The sequence below is a fragment of the Poromitra crassiceps genome, assembly GCF_964638095.1.
Source record: "Poromitra crassiceps genome assembly, chromosome: 9".
NCBI lineage: Eukaryota > Metazoa > Chordata > Actinopteri > Beryciformes > Melamphaidae > Poromitra > Poromitra crassiceps.
Window position 1 is genome coordinate 54448010 of NC_139630.1, and position 24750 is coordinate 54472759.

General features: G+C 43.8%; 1 protein-coding gene across 1 annotated transcript; it reads right to left on the reverse strand.

The window, feature by feature from the left end:
• Positions 1-9861: 9861 nt before the first annotated feature.
• On the reverse strand, positions 9862-23640 carry trmt6 (tRNA methyltransferase 6 non-catalytic subunit). The gene is made up of 12 exons (XM_083643181.1): positions 23367-23640; positions 23064-23206; positions 19956-20065; positions 19423-19514; positions 19238-19321; positions 18764-18888; positions 17893-18066; positions 15228-15442; positions 14735-14820; positions 13995-14097; positions 13156-13242; positions 9862-10646 (listed from the first exon to the last, which is right to left on the reverse strand). The coding sequence occupies exons 1-12, from the start codon at positions 23471-23473 to the stop codon at positions 10482-10484; spliced, it is 1491 nt and encodes a 496-aa protein (XP_083499307.1). The 5' UTR covers positions 23474-23640; the 3' UTR covers positions 9862-10481.
• Between the last annotated feature and the right edge of the window lie 1110 nt (positions 23641-24750).

Below are 24750 nucleotides of genomic sequence, written 5' to 3' on the forward strand. Positions count from 1 at the left end.
GCTTATTGTTCGGGGACCATCATCAAAGTCTCTCCTCCTTGAGCCGAGCGTAAAGCTGGTCACCACCAAGATCAAAGCCTGCCCACATGCACGCTTTCATGTAGTGCGTTGAATCGTGTCCGTCGTGCGCACTGGTCGCCTTTATAGTTCATGCATGTATAAATGGCTGTGATGAAAGGGGCGGTTAAAAGAGAAGGTTTCTGTGGACGGGGACAGATCTGAGGCGCGTTCGTGGACCAGGCCTGTCTGAACGCATCGAGCTCCACTCTCAGATCCCCCTGCCTTCACATTGCCTTGAAGCTCCTCTGTCTTCATGACTTAGCTACTAAAGTATTCATCAGACCTGGAGCATTGGGAGCATGAAGGCCACAAAAACACACATAGGCTATAGTGTTATATGTGAATGCGCATATATACACACTCTCGCTCTCTCTCTCTCTCTCTCTCTCTCTCACACACACACACGCACGCACGCACGCACGCACGCACGCACACACACACACACACACACACACACACACACACACACACACACACACACACACACACACACACACACACACACACACACACACACACACACACACACAGTGTTCAGAGCAGGGAGCCTTTTATAATTTATTGGTTCAGTGATTTAGAAATCCAGTGCCTGGATGGCTCAGGTCGGAGGTAGCGTATTGAAGTCACGGACATAAGTTCCTCCCATGGGGACCGGAGAGGAAACCACGGAGCACTGCTCAAGCCTGCTGCTCTACCACTGTGTGTGCGCGCACAACTTGTGAAGTAGAAAATTGGCCTGTCATCATTCACTGAAAAGATATGGATCAATTCTCGTTTTGGGTCAATGATCAATGCAGCTCTAAGCAATATATTTCCTGAACAGTGTTAAATAAACTAAATAAAGAAATGTGAAATAAATGTTATGCTTTGACAAATAATTGTCAGTAAGCAATCATGTAGGTATAAGAATAGCACAGGCGCGAGAGAGCAGAATTATGGTGCGTGATGTACACATTGTGCTTGAGGCTGTTGTTGATGTTTATGGGTTTATGGTTTCCCAGACATGATTGAATTAGGCTGGACGTTGATATATTATATATCTATAAAGGTCAGCCCTCGGTGTGTAAAACAGCATGCATAAATTAAATTGAAATGCTCCACTGCAGAGGCTCAAAGAAAATGTTGTTGTTTTTGGATGGGTGAGACCCATAATGACATTGTCCAACTCGCCCACTTTTTGCAATGTGTTCTCTCTCTTTTTCTAGATCTGATTTCTGTTTTGCTTGTGTTGAAAACAAAGATGTGCAGGCGGGGAATGATTCCTGCAGCTGTCAGTTTGAATGTTCTGAATCTAAGCTGAGCTGAGTTGAGCTGAACAGAACATCTCAAGTTTGGCCTGTGGCTCTGTCACAGCAAGTGTCAACTCATCCCAAGCCATGGTTTGCTATATGCAAATATATATGCTATATGCATATATATATGCATATTTATACAACAGTTAGTTCCGGCCGGGCAATTTGATTGGACAAGAGGGATCCTACCAGTGCCAATATGTCATGATAATGCACTGGTGCTTCATTGTGTGTAGATCACTCCGCTTCACAGCTGCCCTAATCAACAAAACGCTTCACAGCTGTAGAGTAGACAGTAGTAAAGTAGACAGCCTGCAGTTAATTAGGCTGATTAGGCTACATTTTCAGCAAAGCAGAAAGCTGAGGGAACTATTTTTGTTGGCGGAGGAATAAATACAGAAATCATATATTTTCTCAGCTTTTTGTCATTTTTTTAATCAGCTTTGTTTAATAGAACTGTTGTATAAAAGCAATATCACACTCGAGGTCGTGCTGTTGTTGTCTAATATCGGCACTGCTGTGATTATCTTCGGAACTCGGCCTGCGGCCTCGTGCCTACGACCGAATCACAGCAGTGCCGATATTAGCCAACAACCGCACTTCCTCTCGTGTGATATTGCTTAAATATATATGCTGTATGCATATATATGTATGCTATATGCATATATATATGCATATATATATATATGCATATATATATATATGCATATATATATATGCATATATATGTGCATATATATATATGCATATATATATATGCATATATATATATGCTATATGCATGGGCACAGCAGTTGCAGATTAGGATATTGTCAATGCAGAGCTGTACATTCAACACATGCCTCTTGTGGCTGTCAGACAGGGTCTCCAGTCAAACACGGGGGTGGGGGGGGGTTTGCATGGGGATGATAGACACACACACACACACACACAAACAAACGCACACACACGAACGCACACACACATGTACACCCACCCACACATACACCCCTTTTCTGCCCCAATGCAGTGGCTACATTGTCCGCCTTACTCTGCTCGCTGTGAGGTTTTTAAGGCATTTTCATGATTTCTATGTAGTCAGTTTAGTTAGTTAGTTAGTGTGCAACATTATGTACATTAAAAGGCTTCATGTCACATACCCCTCCTGAACAGTGCAGTTTAATGTAACATGAAAAGCACTGTGTCTGCAACTAATCCCATAATGAAGGAATATGGCGAAAAGGAGCAAACATTTGTGCATACACTCCTAGTGCACTCGTGTCACTTCAATAAAATGCAGTTGGCAGATCATTCTGTCTCAGGCATAAGCTAGATTTAGCATATATGTTTGGCTCAGACATTGTGTTTAACATGTTTACAAACACACACACACACACACACACACACACACACACACACACACACACACACTGAGTCATGGTGCATCACAAATACTTGTGATGCACGCAAGCAAGCGGAAAATGTAGGACACAGAGTTGGAAATATGACATAACTTCTTCAGAGACTAGTGAAAACTTCCTTTCAAAGACGACAACAAAAAAGCAAAATGGGCTCTTGAATTTATAAATGTATTATTATTTATTATATTTATCAGGGACAATGTACAAAGAACATTAACCTTATAAACAAAGATTTGTCCACCTGTAGACCCTGGGCAGGTATTAAGTACAATGATAAAATAGTAAGGCAATTTGAAAATAGGGAATGGTAAGAAAATAGTAAGAAAATTACATGTTGAGTAGCTATTACAGTCACAATTATCCCCACATTCCCAACCCTGAAGCAAGGTGGGCTTTAGATGTCTCTAGGCCTACCTCAGAAATAAAACCAAATATTAATCTGCACACAGCGTACAATCAAAACAAAAAGAAAAGAAACAAGCAAACAACAAATACATAAGGAAAAGAAAAACAACAGAGCAATAGACCCTTCTCGCGGCGGCCATTTTGTGTCGAAAAGGCAGGGTAAACACACAGGTGCAAGCAAAACACTAATGAGGGTTTCAAACTTCCATGATTGGAATTTGGAAACCCTCATTAGTGTTTTGCTTGCACCTGTGTTTATTCTGCCTGTTCGACACAAATGGCCCCCGTGAAAAGGGTCTATCCAACTGAGTGAGTAGACAGACAAGCGAGTGGTGTTTTCCTGCCTCCTGCCTGAGACCAACTTGTCTTTTCCTGAATGAAATGATGACTTTTCCTGAACGGATTACCTGCCTCCCGTCTTCAGGCAACATTAAACACAAACTTATTGCGTCGACCTAATTCCTGACCACTAACAACAACAACACCTGTCTGATTGTCACCTCACCATACTGTCACTAATGAATCGTGGCATCTAATTTCGATGATCACCACGATCGGCTTCTTCGCAGGTCTAACGAGTCGTGACTTAACACATCAGCCTAAAGGCTTCCTCCTCCCACGCCTCTCCTGCAGATCACGCCTCCTATATATATTGGAGAGGCGCTCCTCTCCTGCATCAGTCAGAGCAGATCGAGGCGCTCAGCCAGCGGAGCTCACTCCTATACGGAGGAGGCACGGGAGTTGGTGTTCACCGCTTTTGGCGTCAAACTATCTCGAAATATTATTTTCTTGGATATATCCTCATCTCGCCAGGATGAAATTTGTTTTTGTTATTGTGGCGGTTGCGTCCATCTTCACAGGTAGGTGATAGTGTTTTTCTTGCTAACTTATAGTTTCAGCACCATGGAGAGAGACACGGACTGCCGGTGGTGCTGGGACTGCACTGCGACTTTCTCTCTGTTGATCATTTCCCCCACATTACATTAACAGTGATCCATGCACTCTTATAGCCTATTACAGCATTATGCAGTATCATATTTTGACACTATTTTTGTTTTAATCGTGCAGAAAATCTCACGCTTCCAGTTGGAAAGGAAGGGCAAAGAGAAGATGTGGTAGGCTATGTTTTTTTTCAAATGGAATTTAACAATGTGATAACCGTGAAGCAGTATGGAGGAGAATGTGTCTGACAGAGGTGTGTGTATTCTCCTGAGTCCGGTTATTTGTTAATTGCAGGTAACGCGGTGTTTGGTTGAAGTCCTGTCCAAAGCGCTCTCCAAACCGGACTCTCAGTCGCTGGATCAGGAATGCAAAGAGATTCTCCTAGCAGGTTTGTAGCACAAGGCGATCTATTATAATTAAATTGTAGCCTGCCTACTCGTTTATATTGAGATCATACTGAGTGGAAAATGAGATATGGCTGGCTAGCCAGGAAAACAGATCATCCAAATAGTCCAATAGTAGATAAGACACAAATGAGTCAAGCACAGAAGCATTATATACTGTAGGCTACCGTGCATGCTGACGTGAATCCATAGTGACAATTTAGGACAGTGCTGTTAATTGTTGATGCAGCACTTTTTCACTGTCAGGTCACTGAGGCACTGACGAGCTCATGGATTCCTATGATTCAGACAGAGGAAATAGTAGCATGATAGTAGTAGCAGAGATATGGTATATCTCTGGAACCAGCTGATGACATAAAGAGAGAAATTCACATGAGCATGTTCACAGTTTTCATGGCACGTCTCTACAGATAGCCAGGGCTGGCTACATTAAAGATACTGTATGCAGGATTCTCCTTGTTGTCTTTGAATACAGAAAGAAGTGTAGACATTCCATAGGAACCAAATCTTAAATGTAAACAAATCACGTAAGTGATTCACCAAATCATTGAGTATAACAATCTATAACTTTGGTTTAGGGCTGAAATCAAAGTAGCAAAACAATTGTAGTGTGTCACTAAAAGTTCTAGTTGGATATTTGTTATAGTTCCACTGATCTTCCATTTCTTCTGTTATAGGGGTTAAACATGCCCCACTGGACAAGAAGAATGAAGAGGTCAAAGAGCACGAAGAGGAGCCTGAGGCAAAGGGAGCCGATGTGAAAGACATTGAGGCACTCCTGAAAGCTGTGGAGGAGAAGAGAGAAACCCCAGAGGACGAGCGAAGCCAGGAGACCTGGGACCTGGAGAAGAGACAGGAGAACGAGGGGGACGTGGAGCGAGAGAAGAGGAGCAACTGGAGAGCCGGGAGACAGCACCAAAAGAAACACAAACGAGGTGAGGAAGAGGAAGACTATGAACGCAGCCAAGAGTCCTGGGGTCTCGACAAGAGAGCACCAGCCAGAAGTCCCCATCAAAGAAGACACAAACGTGATGAAGAGCTTTCAGAGGAAGCCCGGGAAGAGCCAGATGAAGAGCGCAGCCAGGAATCCTGGAGTCTCGACAAGAGAGCACCAGCCAGAAGTCCCCATCAAAGAAGACACAAACGTGATGAAGATCTTTCAGAGGAAGAGCCAGATGAAGAGCGCAGCCAGGAATCCTGGAGTCTCGACAAGAGAGCACCAGCCAGAAGTCCTCATCAAAGAAGACACAAACGTGATGAAGATCTTTCAGAGGAAGAGCCAGATGAAGAGCGCAGCCAGGAATCCTGGAGTCTCGACAAGAGAGCACCAGCCAGAAGTCCCCATCAAAGAAGACACAAACGTGATGAAGATCTTTCAGAGGAAGAGCCAGATGAAGAGCGCAGCCAAGAGTCCTGGGGTCTCGACAAGAGAGCACCAGCCAGAAGTCCCCATCAAAGAAGACACAAACGTGATGAAGATCTTTCAGAGGAAGAGCCAGATGAAGAGCGCAGCCAGGAATCCTGGAGTCTCGACAAGAGAGCACCAGCAAGAAGTCCCCATCAAAGAAGACACAAACGTGATGAAGAGCTTTCAGAGGAAGGAAGGGAAGAGCCAGATGAAGAGCGCAGCCAGGAGTCCTGGGGTCTCGACAAGAGAGCACCAGCAAGAAGACCCCATCAAAGAAGACACAAACGTGATGAAGATCTTTCAGAGGAAGCCAGGGAAGAGCCAGATGAAGAGCGCAGCCAGGAATCCTGGAGTCTCGACAAGAGAGCACCAGCCAGAAGTCCCCATCAAAGAAGACACAAACGTGATGAAGAGCTTTCAGAGCAAGAGCCTGATGAAGAGCGCAGCCAGGAATCCTGGGGCCTCGACAAGAGAGCACCAGCAAGAAGTCCCCATCAAAGAAGACACAAACGTGATGAAGAGCTTTCAGAGGAAGCCCGGGAAGAGCCAGATGAAGAGCGCAGCCAGGAATCCTGGAGTCTCGACAAGAGAGCACCAGCAAGAAGTCCCCATCAAAGAAGACACAAACGTGATGAAGAGCTTTCAGAGCAAGAGCCTGATGAAGAGCGCAGCCAGGAATCCTGGGGCCTCGACAAGAGAGCACCAGCAAGAAGTCCCCATCAAAGAAGACACAAACGTGATGAAGAGCTTTCAGAGGAAGCCCAGTTAGAGCCAGATGAAGAGCGCAGCCAGGAATCCTGGGGACTTGACGATGAGAGGGACAAGAGGAACAACTGGAGGCCGGGAAGGTACCACCAAAAGAAACATGTGAAACGTGACGAGGAGCACTCAGAGGAAGAGAGAGAAGAACCAGATGAGGAACGCAGTCAGGAGTCCTGGAGTCTAGACAAAAGGGACGAAGCTCTGAGGTACTTTTATTTGATTTCTCACTCACCATGACAGTAGTTTTCAGGGGATCCCAGAATCCATGAACTTCTGAATTACACTTTATGCTATTCAATTGTGCAAGTGTTTATTTTGCAAGTAAAATTAATTATACAGAGTTCAGCCACATACACAGCCACCAACCAAATTCAATGAGGAAAAAGAGATGACTGAGCCCCAGGCAGTTGATATGACATGACATGAAAAGCTTTGAGTCAGAGATCTAAAGTAACCAGAGGCGTTTGTCAGGTATCTGATGGAGAAGCGTAATCCCTGGATCTACCGAGGCTACTACCATCCTGCCTGGTTCAAACGGGACACAGACGAACACGCTCTGACCTCAGATAAGGTATGTGTGCTAGATATGTTTTTGTGCTTGAAATTTGTACTTCTTTGTAGCTTGCTTTTTAGAAACTAGAAGACTCTAAGAGACTTAAGATGTTACCTAAACTTGGATAGAGGAAATTAAACCCCATTATCTTTTTTTTTTAACACAAAAATATTTGGGCTGAAAGCGTCACCAAATAAAACATACGTTATTTTCATATTTGGCACGTAGTTATGGAATATATCATTTTTGATCCACTCTCCCAACATAGTAATTTTTGACCTAGCACCTCAAGATCTTTCAATGGTTTACACATTGAAATAATTGAGTCATGTTTCTTCATCCCATTTCAATTTTGCCATGATCAACCCATGCACTTTTTATAGTATATATATATATATATATATATATATATATATATATATATATATATATATATATATATATATATATATATTATATTTATATATAATATACTAAATGATATTCAATAGTTCAGAGACATAAACGGGTGCTTTCATGTCTTCAGATGGAGGAACTGGCCAAATTGTTGAGCCACAGGATGAACCAGCTAGCCAGCCATTCTAATCAAGAGGAGAGGAGCACACACCAGAGAGCCCTTACCCCTCAGGAGGTAATCTTCATCCACTAACTGCAAACAAATGACCTTTAAAGCTGATGTGGACGGTGTATTTTCTGTCACACTGAACTTATCACATCACTAGCTACAAACCACTGAACTGAAAAAAAACAACTATAGGCTGTAAGATAAGTAACACTTGATATACCTCCATATACAGTAAGCAGTGTTGGGCAAGTTACTTTCAAAATGTAATATACTACATATTACTAGTTACTTTCATTTGAAAGTAATGTTACTTTACAATATTACTTTCTGTGTAGAGTAACTCGTTACTTATTACACTACTTCTGCATTACTTTTACCAAAACAACAGCAGCAGCAGAATGACATCGCTGCCCCGGAACATCCCGAAAAATAATTTCAACCGCCTTGAAGCAGTGTAAACCGTCCAAATTCTAAATGTTATTCTTTTCCTTTGTTATTGTCATCTATAGTGGTTATTTGCATAAAAACAAACAGTTTGATTAGGAAATGATTGTATCTTTTTTAAATATGTGCTTTGATTTAATAAAATGTAACTCAATTTGTAACTTGAGTTACTTGACAAAGTAACTGGTATAATATTACTGAAATCCTATAAGTAATAAGTTATATTACTGAGTTACTGCTAAAAGTAATATATTACATGTAATATTTTACTTTTGTAATGAGTTACCCCCAACACTGACAGTAAGTCTATAAACTATCTGAAACGTGATCTGAAATGTGATGAATGCAAAATATGTTGATTGTAAGTTACTAGTAGAAAAAAGCATTTATCCTGCAAATCATTTTAGATGGGATCCACTTGAATCTTTCATATTTTGAATAACCTTCGGTCCTACATTCTGCCAATCGTCTATTCCACAGGTTTTGTTTCATAAACGATATTCTACTGTATATTCAACTGACCTTGCAAAGCAATCATGCACTGCATCAAGAGCCTCCACACGACCGTTTCTCTGGGGCTAGAAAAAGACACGCTTATTATGGAAATGTCAGGACTTCAGATTTAGCCTTCAGAAGCCCCGGTGAACACGCAACTGTGCAAAAGCACATCAAAACAATGTCCCACTTGAGCGTGTCCCGGACAGGCTGCCCCGGCCTGTAAATGAATAATGTAACCAATATATTCATGGCCAACGGAGTGTTCTGCAACTCTGGAACGCTTTAGGGGATTAAATAGTACAAGCAAGATATCTATTACTGCCTTATTCAATCACTTGCTATTCTTCACAGCATCTCAGCTTCTCTGGTTGTACTGCCCAAACCGTGCTTTTACGAGTACTGCGGCAAATTGCAGGAAAAATCTCAGTATTATATCCTCTCTCCCAGCAGGGCAGCCTGAGTGTCAGAACAGCCCTATTAAAAAGAGGAGAGCTATGGACCGCGGCGTACTCTTGATCTTGTTGGTTTATGGAGAATGGCTTACTAGTTGCACAGCACTGCATGCAGCACCTCTGGGGATTTTATTAGGGAATGCTTCAAATAAATGACTAGAAACCAATGAAGCAAATTTAGCGGCAGGCCTGGGAAACAAATGCCTGCTATGATGCCGATTTCTGTTCCATATCGATTCTGAAAATGGATGGCCATGATGAGTTGCTGACTTACAAAATGCTCCGTGTTTTTCAGGAGAAAGACCTGGAAAACCTGGCAGCGATGGACATGGAATTGCAGAAAATTGCTGCCAAGCTGCATGAAAAGCGGGAATAAGCCGTGACAGACAAGACAGCATTTCAACACTATCAACAGATGACAGTGAGCTATATGGCTACCAACGTCGTGTGCTTATACAAAACAAAACCCTGGAGCCTTGCCAAAAAAGATTCGACTGTATCGATTTGTTTATTATTGTTGTGTTGATGTTATCAAAAATAATGAGCATGGGAATGCTTTTGATGTGTATATGTACATATAAAAAATATGAAATTAATATATAAGCCAAATTGCAATTTCAATTCTTGTGTTCTCAAGTTTGTTCAGTCTGCACTCAATAAAAGGAAATATTCTGGGACCAAACAAATACCTCTCATGTGGTAAATTATGGATTGATGATGATTGGGGGGGTGGGGGGGAGTGTCTTCCCACATCAATCTCATTGCAAAGACTTTCATTTTGAGAACTGAGTTTATTCTGGACAGAATGCAGATATAACCCACAGTTTAAATCTGCATAAGTAAATGGCTCATTTTTTTTACATGGCACTTTCTTCTGAGGAATAACAAAATAAAAAAGAACTGTTGAAATCTAGAAGCAGGGGAGGATTAACGGGGGAAAAAAATGCCTTTTTTTTTTTTACACCTGGTCTCAAGGGACGAGCCACACAAGTATCGCTTATTCTCCAGAACACACCGCACCATTCTAATTTGTAGCAGTTCCTTACGCCAACACATACAGTGAGCTCGTATAGAGGCTAACCTGGCTAACAGTACACTCCTCATCTGCAATGATCTGAAAAGACAAGACAGGAGAACCTGTGATTGATGAATGCAAACCAGACGCACCGTCTCCCCGGCCATCGTCCGGATGTGTCAAAATCAATTTTAGCTGAAATGAAAGTCATTGCCAGAGGAAACCACTACAGGCCATTGGCAGTGTGCCCTTATAGAAGTCACAGACGGCCTGCAGTTGTTTTATCCTTCTTCAGCCACTGTCAGTTTGAGTCTCTTTGGCGCCGGCTCCTCCGCTCTCTGGGAGCCCGCGGGCTTGGAGCTGCCCGTCGCAACCGTGGTGCCCGAGAGGAGGTAGCCCCCACCCCCGCTCATCAGCAGCAGAGGATGTGTCCGGTTAGGCATCACCTAGGGGACACAACGCAGAATTACAGTCAAGAGGTCATTAACTGCAGAGGAAGAGCAGGGCGAATAACACAGCGTGAGCATCACCTAGGGGACACAACGCAGAATTACAGTCAAGAGGTCATTAACTGCAGAGGAAGAGCAGGGTGAATAAAGCTTCTGGCATACTCTTCGCGCACGCGCTGGAGGCGGGGCTCGCCTCCATAGTGAGTGCGCAGCTCGCTCCTCCTGTGGAAGCTCCAGGGGAAAATGGCGGCGATCAGTGCCAGGCAGTCTGAATGAAATTGAATGTAACGTTCCCAATTCTATGTATTCAATTCTAAAAAACGACCCTCAACATTTGGGAAGGCTAAGCCACACAACTAGTTCGTTATAATCGAACGTCATGCTTCGAAGGCGACTTTACGACGATGAGGACGGTGAGGACTCAATCACAGCAGATATCCGCTGATAGCCTACCACGGAGATCTCACAGGCACAGGCAGCAAAACCCGACGCGCTGATATAAAAATCTCCATGGACGCGCCGCGCTGCGCTCAGGCCTCGGCCCCCGACACGCCCCGTGCGATGACGTCAAAATCGCCGCGCGCCCTATGCGCTTGGCTGAGCGCGAAGAGTATGCCACAGGCTTCACGCAGCGTGAGCAACACCTAGGGGACACAACGCAGAATTACAGTCAAGAGGTCATTAACTGCAGAGGAAGAGCAGGGCGAATAACACAGCGTGAGAGGAAAACGGCCCGTTGGCCACTCATTACAGAGGCAGTCTCCACCGAGAGGCAGTCTGCACCGAGTAGAACGAATAGGCGTGTGTGTCTGTGATAACAGATCACCCCATCTCTACATGGGGGTCATTCTGTGGAGGCAGAGCATTTGATGCTGCCAAAGGTGAGATAGCTGCCTCACTGATCCATGGCACGCAAATGACTCATTTTCTATCATGACACTGTTGAGGAATAAGAACAATAAAAACAACAATAAAACCTAGAAGCCAGAGAGGATAAACAGGGGAAGAAATCTGACTACTAAAACTGCTCAACGCGGATGTGCAGTTGAAGCAATGCGAGCTGCAGGCGAGGCACGCTCAAAATTAATTTCTACTAATAAACACTACAAGGGTCCAGGAGTGCAATACAGTCGAAAGTTTCAGCGTATAAAAGATCAGTGCCAACGATTTACTGCCCCGAGAAGAGTTGAATCGAAAAATCTAATTAAGTACTGGATCAATGCTTATTGCTCCAGAGAAGCCATATAAACATGTTTTTTAGATTGTTTTTTTCTGCATTTTCCCCCCTTTATTAGATAGGACAGTATATAAACAACAAAACAGGGATGGAGAGAGAGGGAAGGGCCACAGCCCGGATTCAAAGCCAGACCGACTGCAGGAAGGACTAAATCTTAAGCTGTGTTCACACCGAGATATTTATTTTTCTCTCTGTTGCTCGATTCAACCCTTTGGAATCGCTCTGTCGCTGTGTTTAAATCGCTTGTCAACAGGCACAAGAATTGACGGACATCTGGCTAACGTTCGACAGGATGAAAACGCAATGTCATGATGTTTGTCCACTACGAGCCACCGTAGTTGTTTACAAACTACGCCTATCAGCGTGCTTCTAACGCGAGCTTGCGTATCTATACCGGTACTTCACTTCATGTCAGCTGTCAGCCTGTCAATGCGGTTTGTTGCCACACTAATAAACCAGCGGTTTGTTCCAAGCCAGTGTGATCCTCGACTCACACGGCAGCCAATCAGGGTTGAGCAGCAAGTGACTTTTGCCAGCGTAAGTTCGCTCGAGTTGGGATATTTCATCTGGGGCGACGAGCGAATTTTCGCCCTATCGCTCTGTCTCTGTCGCTCGGACGCCCAGCGATTTTTCTCCCGGGCGAATATACGCTCAATCGCTCGTTTGCATTGACTTTGTATGTAAACTCGATGCCAGCGAAAAACTTTAATAGGTCGGTGTGAACGCACCTTTAAATGGTACGTGCTCTACCAGGTGAGCCACTGGGGGGCGCACCCATATAACCATGTTCACAGCTGTCGCCAAGAGACTCATTCTGAAGGAGTGGAAGTCCCCCCTCCCCACCTTCTTTTCAGCTGTGGCTGACGGACATGGTCTCGGTTATACGTATGGAGAGACTCCGGCTCCTGAGGACCAATCCACTTGAGAAGTTCTCAACCATCTGGGACCCGTCTCTGGCCTACTTAGACGAGGTTAAAAGCGCCAAGTAACTCGCCCAGCTGACTTTTCATGGACGCCTTGCATTGGATCTCATGCAGCATCTCTTACAAGCACATATTAAGCTCTTGACACGGCTGGTAGCGCCACGCTGTGACATTGGAATGTGAGGATATATGCGTGTTTTTGTTTTGTTTGTCTGAGCCTGTTTTTGTTCTCCGTGTTCTGAAAATTGCAAAATAAAATATTGAAAAAACAACAACATGTTTACCGCTCAAAAAACACGATTTAGTGCAGATTCTTTAATGGTTTTAAGGATTCTTTGAGGATTACCTGGTAATGTCTGAGCCAGGAATCGGTGAGTCTGAGGTTGATGGTGCCGCCTTGTTCCTTGAGTTTTGTGTAGCATTCGATAAGAGGCTGCAGGGAAGAAAGAATGGGGGGGGGGGGTCAATAAGACAGGAGAAGTGTAGGGTCAAAGAGGAGATGCACACAAGCGCAGCAGAGGTCATAGGTGCAGAGAGAGGTCATAGGTCATGAGAGGCATTTTAACTCGTCGACAGCGACGTCCACTGCTGTAATGAATGCAAAGGACATTTCCCAGTGGAATCCTGAGTGTGTGTGTGTGTGTGTGTGTGTGTACTGGCAGTTAATGAAAAACATCCATTTAAGAACACTAATTAGCCTCAGTCATCGGGAGGCCATCGCAGGTGCTGCTGTGCTTCTAAACACAGGGTTCATACAGATACTACAAAAGCAAATTCAAGCACTATTTTTTTTTTTCATTTTCAAGGACTTCGCGCAAATCAAAGAATTGATTTTCAAATATAAATTTGGCCCAAAAGGGGCATCAAATTTGCATTATATTACATTGTGTCTTTAACAAGTTAATTCTACTATCAATCTTGTGAGTGCGACGGGAAAATATTTGTCTAAAGATTGCTTTGACTTTGAACAGATGCTCATACCTCAGTAAAGCGCCTTTTGTCTTTTTAATACCAACTTTGGTCAAAATATAAGACGTGACGTCACCGACAGACAGCGTTATGTGGTTCATGTGAAAGTCAAGCACCTCGTTTAAAAAAGGGGCGATTTTCAAGGTATTCCAGGACTTGAAATCCAAGCACCTTGGCAGAACCCTGTAAATACGCCGCTACGCGTGACGATCTTACCTCTTTGAATTGGGAGTACACTACAAAGGGCCTGGAGGGGGCGAGGAACTTGAGCAGCCCCAGCAGAACGGGACACGGGTGAAAGCGACTGGCTATGACCAACCTGGAGGTGGAGGGGGAAAAAACAGATGATCAAGCAAACCTGCCTGAACTGAAATACACTCTCAATCTCAACAGCACAGTCCCTCATTGGAAATGCGCAGGTAAGCAATATCGTAATTGAGCTTATCCGTGCTATATGAGCTATAGCCATACGGCTTACTGATATAGGACCCGTGTTGTGTACATTCATTTGATATTTAATGGAGCTTGGTGAGAGGGTGATTTAGGAGGAGGTGTTACAGAGGCAGTTTATGGGACGGCTGCGATGATGTTGGAGGCGACCCAGAGGACTATCGGTTAGCGATCAGATCAATAGTTGCACCGTACGTGACTCTGAAGCCTCGCAACACCCATCAATCACTAAACAGCTACCGAGCAAATCCGTCATTTTGCCGGACAGGAAACTGCAAAGCGACCACTTTGTTCACCTTGTGAGGGCAACACTCAATTTCCCCCTCCCCATCTCCTGTAGATCAATTTTAATTGTTGTGGCTCACTATGGAGCTCCAATCCAGATTGAATGGAGCAGAGGTGGAGAGGTGGAGAGGAGGAGAGAGCTGCCGACTGATCAGAGGAGGAGAACGGGTCGGGGCAGAGGAACAGACGTGTGGAAACGGGACACATAATGTGACACTGACCCGTCTGCATTCCTCCCCTCCAGCTGGGCAGCAGCTGCTGCCAGCTTCATTCTCTTCTGCTCCATCTTCACCTTCTTCTCCTCAGCCTGAAAAAAATTAAATCAAGTCAAGATATTCATCGTTTTTCATCGCTTCCCCTTGTTCGCCATCGGATTTTGACTTCTCCAATTTTACTGTCTTTAAGTCAGGAGTGTATAACTTTATCTTATCTATAGTCTTTCTTTATCCGTGTGTCCAAAAAGGCAACTTTTCGGGGGAATTTACAAAAATTAAATGATTGTCCCATTTGTGCCATGTGTATTGGCTTGGTCCCAAATTCATGAAACATTTGCATTAAGGGTAAAGATCTGCTATTATAGTTATAAAAGCTAAATTGTAAAACAAGGCTTTTGCAGGACAACTACAGTGTGATTCGTTTCTGAAATTGTGATTGCACATTAGGCTTGGGCCAATATTGAATATTGTTGAAGATCCCAAGGCGAGCGGGACATACGCGTTTCTCCCGCTCCTCTCTCTCCTGGTCCTGGGCTGGGTCAGTGGTGGGCTCCTCTCTCTCCTGGTCCTGGGCTGGGTCAGTGGTGGGCTCCTCTCTCTCCTGGTCCTGGGCTGGGTCAGTGGTGGGCTCCTCTCTCTCCTGGTCCTGGGCTGGGCCAGTGTTGGTCTCCATGTTCTGCTCCTCCTCTGGAGGCCTGCTGGACTGGCCTGCATCTGGGATGTGGAGATGGAGCAAAACCAGAACTGTCAGAACAGCATCATGATGTGATGTCATCGTGTCAAAATCGATCCGCCTCTTCTCTGACATGTATTAAGAGTTCACCTGAATTGAAACACACTTTTCTACTTTCTATTTTATTCTTCTTTTTGCAATATGTATTTAGCAATATTTGCACTTTGAAACCATGTTTATTTTAGTAGTTTCTCTTATTTGATTGTATTTTGTACCCAATGGTGAACATTTTTTATTCTGTTGTGTTTTAATGTTGCTTCATATTTGTAACTCTGTTTTTGATAAGTGTGATAGAAATAAAGATTACCGTACTATCATACTTAATACCTATTACGAGATGTTTTCAAAGCTTGTACTGTCAACCTGTTGTGACGGTCCCCTGTTTATTATTTATGTTTCACATTCCCACTGCACCTTCCCTTTGCTTTATGTAGTTTGTTTATATGCTTTGATTCTTATTGTCTTCTGTTTTGCTCTCAGGACTCTGGGAGGGCAAATTGGCTGATCAGCTAATTGGAGTGCACCTGGGCCCGGTGCTCACTCCAGCTTTAAAACTCTGCCCTCCTGGCTGAGGCTGTTAGATTTGATTTCATTCCTTTCTTCTCCCCACCCTGCACTCACCTCAACATTTTGGTTGATCCATGCAACACCCTTCACACACTACACCCATCCACACATGCCTTACACCACTGACTTTACTGATTCTCACATGTCATGGTTTATTTAGTTTAGTTTTGTTTGGGTTTAGTAAATAAATATTATGTTTTGAAGTTACACCAACGTTTTCCTTGTCTTTTGTTATGCCTCTTAGTTCCCCTAGGCCAGGGTCATAACAAAGTCTTCTCTTTTGGCATGCATAGCAGCAAAGAAAGAGAACAGAAACAAGCACAGATCCTGTCAGTGTTGGGCAGTAGCTTGCTACATAGCGTAAGCTCAAATTATGCTCGAGCGAAATCTACGGCGCTGACTGCGCCGAGGGGGTCGCCGCAGCTGGGCGTCCTATCGGCGCAGCTCGGCGTAGGGGGCGTGCAGCTCCTCGAAAATGTCACTCTGCACCGTCAACTCCTTGTTGTGAGGAATGAGGAAATGCCATTTCCTCATTTAACGTGCTTGTCCCTCATCTAGCAAAGCCTTCTGCAGGCTCACCGGGACAATAAAATGTTTCCCCACCGACATGATTGCAAGTTCTTGGTAAACGACACGATAACGTTTTGGACGTGTTTTGGACGAGTTACGTTCGAGTATGCACATGTCTCACTGTCGCCGCTCATCGGCAGCAAGGCTCCAAGTCGTGGCTGCGCAGAACCATGTCGGGCGCTTTAACTACATTTCTCAGTAGTTTGAAAGATGGCAGAGCCAGAGGGAGCCACTGGCAGCGATGAAGAAGATGTTCAGGTTTTATTGTCTGTTTTTGAATATTGTGCCAGTGAGAGTTTCAGTGTTTTATAATATAATAAACAATCAAAATGAGATTTTTTTTGCCTGCCTATTTGTTTGGTGGAAAGTTGTTCTTTGACAAGAAGTTGATTCAATGTGAGAAAAAAAGTACGGTAGCTTTGATCTAGCAAGCTGCTTTTGCCATGTTGCTCGTAGCTTAGCTTGCTACATTTCTCTGGGGATAGCTTCAATGTAGTTTAGCTATATTTCATCTAGAGTAACTGATAGCTTAGCTTACTACATTTTCCAAGTAGCTTGCCCATCACTGGATCCTGTACATCAGGGTGGGTTTTTTCTTTTTTCATTTTATGGACAAGGCCATCTGGCCTTTGGCGTCGCACATTTGTTTAAAGGGGGACTGACCCCCCCAGATTTCTTGCAAAACAGTATTCTACTTGATTTGAAAACTCTGCAGGCAAGATGGCCGCCTACACTCCCTTCTGTACCCTGGCAGAATTCCTAGCCCATAAACTAACATAACTTGGCCAATAAGTATGTAACATACAAAATAAAACAAACACTAATGTCTTTATTTGCTGTAGAATGCAGAGGACATGTAACCGTTTAGTTAAACTCGCATTCCAGGAATATTGTATTTACTGCGCTGCTCTAAACATAATGTAAATGGCGCGTGCCTCATCAGAGAGCCTGTTCGTCCTGGAACCCATTGGCTTAGCGCCATAACACACTGATTTGGGGGCGAAACGCGCCCATGGCACTGCCAAGGTGGCCTTAGGGATCTCAGGGCATCACGGCCACCTGACGTTTGCGTGTGCTGGCACAGTGGGGGGGGGGGGGGGGGAAAGAGAATAAGTTATAACACCTGTAAATTAAGAGGGGGAAATCCTGACAGTTGTGCAATAGACTACAAACTGTGACATCATGGTTTGAGTCTAGGTCACAGCGTTGTCACATCTCTCTCAGGCCCTGAAGATCTTAAAACGCTTGCATGCATGCACACACACACACACACACCTACACACACAGACCCTACCAGCAGTGTGTTCCTCCTTGGCAGTGGTGTCCAGCGTGCCTGCCAGCAGAGCGTTGACGTGGCAGATGGGAAAGTCGAGCAGCGTATCGTGGAAGTGAGCGGGGAAGCCAAAGCTCTCCACACCCGCCCGGACCGGCCCGCCTCCTGGGTACATCTGGATCACTGAACCGTAGCCTGGATGAGACGACAAGAGAGGGCGATTAGATTTGTGAAAAGGTCACAGGGAATGGCTTCATTTAGAAAGACTGCGTAGTGTGTAAAATTAATTCTCTGTCAAAAATATTTTTTTAATAGAATCCTTTGGTCAAAACAATGTAACTAACGGGGGCAAGACATTTCATGTGATTTTCTACTGTAACAGAATTCTAAAATTATTTTAGAAAAAAAAAAAACCTGATTTCATGGTGAGTAGTGATGCCTTTAAATTGCTTACTTAGTCTGAATAATAACTAAAAACAAACAACGCATTATTTTTTCTAATGACATGAAATGGAGAAAAGCAACACAATCTAAGCATTTATGAAAGTTTAACCAGCAAGTGTTTGGTATTCTTACTTGATAAATGATTAAAATTATGATCTAATTTACAATCAATTAATTGGTCATTTTGAACTACTGATCATTTACTTACTGGTCATTTGAACTTGTGATTCTTAATTCTTTGTTGATTGCTCAGTTAGCTCAGTAGCTGTGGGGGTGGGGATTGGATATGGTGATTGCTCTGACTATTTTTTTTACTGCGTCTTGTCTTATCACTTTTTGTCTTGAGTTTCTGTTTCTCTATTGCCTCACCAGATTTAACTTCCCTGTGTGTGTGAGGTTATAAAGTTGATCTAATCGAATCAAAATGTTGTGCCCGTCGACTACGCACCGCCCATCCTCTCCATGACGGCTCCCAGCACGAGGCCAGCGCAAGTCTCAAACACCAACACTTTGCTGCCAGCGTGGATGTTTGCCAGCGTCAACATTTGGGCAAGCGTGTCGTACCGCAGGTGGCTGCAAGACAGAGACAGAAAGACACACAGACACACACACACACACACACACACACACACAAATCACCTCTTAATCTGATGCAGTAACACCAATCATTTTAACAGCCTTCATTAGCCTTTTTCACCTCAGCCATTTTGTGTCTAAAAGGCAGGAAGTACTACAGGTGCAAGCAAAACATTAACGAGGGCCCCCGGCACTGACTGGGGAACACCGAATGGATTGGAAGTTGGAAACCCTCATTAATGTTTGCTTGCTTGCACCTGTGTTACTTCCCTGCCATTTAGAGACACAATGGCTGCTGGTGAAAAAGGCACATAGGTTGATCCTGTTACTCCATCAGTGGACTCACCAGATCTTCCCCGGCTCGCGGCCGTGGTACATCATCGCCAGGATGCGACACGAAGGCTTCAGAATCATCACAGTGTTCTCATACCTGCAGCAAGCAGCACAAGACAAGAAGCAATCATCAACGCCTCCATTACCACAGCCCAGATTAGATTTGATGTCCGGCACGGATCACCAGCGGTGACTCACTTCTTCTTCTTCTTCTTGATGTACTTCTCCTGTGCAAACTCTGTCTTATCTCTGAACGTTGCGCTGTTCTCTATAAGCTTCTGAACAATTTCCTGCGGAAACACAGAAGCACAATATGGGATTTTAAAAGCACCGTAAAACATGCATATTTTGTTTCCGACATACATTTGTATACTGAACAAAAATATTTCAAATTCATTGATTTTACTCGGTCAAGTTAAGAAAATAATTCCATCGAGTGACATTCTTGGCAAAGGAGAAACTTCTCAAACAGGAATGTAAACTAATTCATGGACAAGAGTTAGAGAGAGATATGCTTTTTCCTGGATGGGATATTTTTTTTAGCTAATGAAACATGTGACCAAAACTTTATGCATTTGTATTTTTGTTCAGTATAAAATTAATGTCGGCTCATAATTACAATTTCGATAATCTATTACACTTTTTTGCGATTAGGCTATATAATAAACAGAAGACCCAACACCAGGAAGTGCTATTTATACTTATATGTAATTGTAAGTTTATTCATGTACCTGGCTCTTCAGACCTTCCTCTTTGAGTGTCTCAATGTCGTCCCTGGTAAGTTTCTGTGATTTCCCATCATCCACTATATGTCTGTTGTCTGTGCCGGCCTCCTTTGCATCTGGGGAGAAGAGACAAACTAGTAGGGACTCCAAAGGTTAAAGGGATACACCACTTTTTTTGGAAGTTTAGCTCATTTGCCACATCCCCCCCACATAACCAAGATACACCATGCCTTACCGGCACTGTCCGCTCAGTTTACAGTGAGCTACAGTCGTGAAGTTAGTAATTATCGCCATAGAGTGGAGGCTAATGGTACAAGCTGTTAAAAATCTGCCGAAAACACACATCTCACGGCGCCAAAATACATGTTGTGCTTCGGGTACTCACCACACGATGAAATGTTCAACCAAAATGCACATCATGTGTCTTTTTGGAAGGAAAAGAGGTCGGCGGCCATGTTGGGAAAGTAGTGCCGGCTACCTCTTTTCCTTCCAAAAAGACCAATTGTGTGCATTTTGGATTCATATTTCATTGTGTGGCGAGTACCTGAAGCACAACATGTATTTTGGCGCCGTGAGATGTGTGTTTTGGCAGATTTTTAACAGCTTGTACCATTAGCCTCCATTCTATGGTGATAATTACTAACTTCACGACTGTAGCTCACTGTAAACGGAGCGGACAGTGCCGGTAAGGCATGGTGTATCTTGGTTATGTGGGGAGGATGTGGCAAATGAGCTAAACTTCCAAAAAAGTGGTGTATCCCTTTAACACGTTCACTGCCAATGACGTATTAATCCGTCAAAAATAATCCAACGGTTCACTGCCAATGACGTATTAACTCATTCTCTGCCAAAGACGTACTCGGACGTACTTTTTACAATGGCGTTCTGTGCCAAGGACGTACTCGGACGTACTTTCATGTTTTGGCTGTTTACATTACATCAGACACTTTCCCAGCCTGTGACATTGTTTCAGGTCAAATTGATAAAAGGAACCCGCTAGTTTAGTATTTATGGGTGGAGCCTGTGGTCGAAACAGAGTCCGATCCAGAGTTCTCGGCTGGCGAAGATGGCGAGGAAGACGCCAGCGTTTTTGTTATTGCTCCACGACGGAGCGCCATGGCGACGAAGGCTCCCCTTCACAGCGTTCTGTGACACAGATGAATCGGAGGAGGAGAAATGGGTGCCACTTGGAGAGAGCAATGACGATGGTAAAAAGTTTTTGTATCGCGTTTGAGATGAAATGATCACACACACAACATTCGAGTATAATTGTCACGCATTGTTTATAACTTATGCCGCCGGCATGACTCGCTTCACGTTTCCTCTTGCCAGATCTCCCTCTCAAGGGGAGCTTTCTGTCACACTCAAGGGAGAGGGAATCACATGGATACGTCAAACGCGTCAAACCGCGTCACACACCCGTCCCCAGCAACCAAGGCGAAACATGTGTCACATAAACATTTCAAAGTTTACAGCACTAACGTAGCTATTGTGTGATCTTCTGTGCTAACGTTAGTTATGAGAGGTAACGTGACAGCAGCAGGTAACGTTACAGCACTCGTTATTCCTGTGTGTGTGTGTGTGTGTGTGTGTGTCTGTGTGTGTGTGTGAGTGAGAGTGTGAGAGAGAGAGAGAGAGTGTGTGAGTGTGACCACATAAGGGTTCGTTCCATTTGTTTATGCTTTTATCAAGCTAAGACCGACACAGCTCCCTCAAATACATTCTCTTATTTTTTATTTATTTATTTGGGAAAACAAATACTGTATATGTCTGATGTGTCACTGAGGCAAAAAATAAAAGGCTCAAAAGAGAGTTCTGCTTGAAACGGTGCCCTTCACTAAAAACCTCTTTTTCTCCCATTTATGTCCCAAGGAGGGCATTTTTCGTGAAAAGGAGGGCATTTTTCGTGAAAACAAGCTAACTTCCACTGCTTGTAACTAAACAAGGAAACATGGTCGAGTTTCAGTTTTTTACAAGGGGTAAGAAGAGAGTCTCTGCTTTATTGTGAGATATGTTGTGTAATTTTATTCCTAGCACAGAATATTCTGTGGGTCCTGGAAGATCAGGAAATATGCTCAAAATCCTGGCACTGGGAGCACACAGACCGAAATGACCCTGGCAGAGAATGAGTTAATACGTCAAAAAAAATTGATTTTTTTTTTTTGACGGTGGGACGTTGATCTAACCCTTTTACGTCTCCTACACCAGAATTGGAGGTATTGAATGTGTATAATCTATTTTACCGACCCACTGAGTGGCGACATGTCTCTCCACAGTAGAAAGAGGCGACCCAAAACTGGAGGGAAAAGCGAGAGGAAGCCGTTCTCATACTGTAAAATTGATGGCGAAAACGCTTTCACTTTCGCGCTGATGCACAGCGGTGGCAACGGTGGGGGGTTCCAAGAATAGATTGGATACACACTTTGAAACACGCAGCATAAATATGACCAGAATCGCAAAAGCTTCATCAAAGCTCTCAACCAAAACTCCAAGAAGCGAGCGAGTCCATCCCTACTTCCTCAAAGAGCGGCCGCGCAGACAGGCACAGGACAGCAGCAGCAAAGCAGTGAGACTGGTGACAAGCTTGTGACACGGCCGCTGCAGCCAAGAAGAACGCCCACGGAGGGAGGAGTTGGAAGCAGAGGGGTGTTTCCTGCTGTTATGGAGGAAATTACTGTTCAAAACTATTGTTTAGATGTCTGACGTCTTACTGATGCCAAAAATGAATGGTTAAAGTGACTGTTCTATCGAATTTCACAAAAAGCCGTCTATCTCTGAATAATTTTTCTGACGCTGAAACCATGCTGTATTCAACTGCTAATGCTTACATAACTACTAACTCTACAAACTAACTATTTTAGACAGAGAAAGCACACATTCTATTAGTCCTTTTGAGATATTGTGTGTTCACAAAATCTTAGCAGAAAAGAATCCTCGGGTCTTGAAAGATGAGCCAGAATCCTCAAAAAAAACCTCTGGCAGAACCTACCTACAGTAAAAAAAAAAACGTCTGGCAGTGAATGTGTTAACAGAGGTCTCAGTGCCAGGCAGTGCACTCATTCATCATTCACTATGTCACTTGTATTGCTACATAGACAATAGAAGGTTAGATACCACTGGAGCTCTCTGTGTTCTTGGGCTTCTGTGGTTGTAATGATCCTCCTCCACTGCCTCCAGGCACAATTTCAAATGTGGTGCTGTACAGCTGCCCCACTGCATTGTCCAGGAAGAACCACTGCCTCTCAAAGACCATCCTCCTGTGTGTTCATCAAGACAACATCAAAAGATGACCACAGTACGAGACCACGACAAAACAGAATAGACGTGTGAGTGAATCTTTACTGCAAGCAAGTCATTTAGCTAACGCCATTTAGCTAACGTTAGTGACAGAGGCTAACTGTACAGCTCCAGACTTACTTCTTCTGATGAATCTGCACAGCTTTGAAGATATCTCCGCGTTTCAATACAACGTAGTCGCCCTCTTTGATCCTGTACTGGGAATCATCGTCTCCGTTGTCCGCCATAATAAGGACGATACACTAGCTCACTGTCGAGCTGAAAAGCTAATAATGTCACCTTAACCAGCTTAATGTTTGGTTTCGCCGTTCACAAGGCACAGTATAAAAAAAGGGCACTAGTCCACCCTGAAATACAAACAAAATACGGTCATTTACTACTCCCACGTGCTAGCCGGTGCATTTCCCTAGCTTCACAGGACGACTAGACGATAGCAGAGTGTATTACTGCTCTTCATCGTAGTTGCCTGTGATTGGTTGACTGGTTTTCGTTGAGCTTTGTAGCCAATAGACGCGGAGTGCGATGATTCGTCACTCCAGCCTCGGGGCAGGGAGAAAAAGTAGAGTCGAGAATCATCGATAAACGTCAATTTCTTGTCAGGTCTGTTACGAGCATACGAGATATGGTTACGAGCGGGATTGATATTGAAATGTTATGTTATGTGGTCACAGGTGTGCGTGCATTTATCAGGTAGGGGAGAACGGGGTAAATTGGTCCTATAGATCAGCCCTGAGCCAATGGCTATATAGGACAGTTACCTTATTATTATTAATAAAATGATTTTTTTTATAATAATAAATTGTGTGTACATATTAAAGCCTACATAAAAAACTGCACTTACTGGAAATACTTTCATGTTATTGTTGTTACCCTATAAGGCAGAGGTGGATGGATGGCCACCGTGGGCCAAATATAAATGTTCATGTTATGTGAAATTACATTAAATAATTTCATTTCATAGACCATTTAAACCACACTGCAAACAGAAATTGTGAAAAACATGCACAATCCCAAATGTGAATATGGAAAACACACACACACACACACACACACACACACACACACACACACACACACACACACACACACACACACACACACACACACACACACACACACACACACACACACACACACACACACACACACACACACACACACACACACACACACAGCCGGTGTAACAAAGTTCATTTCTTTGGTATGGCTGCTGGCAGGGAGCTGAAAGAGCTGGGAGCACCACCTGCTGTTTGCTGCCACTGTATATAATTTTGATCAACTTTGTTCATTGATTGTGTTTAGTTAGATCTAGCCAGAGCCGTGTAGAAGAGTCGCGACATCTCCATTCACTCCAATGGACCAGTTTTTTTTTACTCGCAAGAGTTCCCGGAAGTAAGGTCCTGGATTAAGCAGCGCTGTCGAGCTGCAGCAAAATTGACAGTTTGTGATGTACTTTGAAAGGGTCCAACATTTCAAGAATCAAATTGTATATTATCAGCTTTAT

Coding starts and splice junctions, on each gene's coding strand:
- trmt6 (XM_083643181.1), bottom strand. CDS start 23,473: ATGGCGGACAACGGAGACGATGATTCCCAGTACAGGATCAAAGAGGGC. Junction 20,066..23,063: donor GAACACAGAGAGCTCCAGTG/GTATCTAACCTT, acceptor TCTTCTCCCCAG/ATGCAAAGGAGGCCGGCACA. Junction 19,515..19,955: donor AGGAAGGTCTGAAGAGCCAG/GTACATGAATAA, acceptor GTGTTTCCGCAG/GAAATTGTTCAGAAGCTTAT.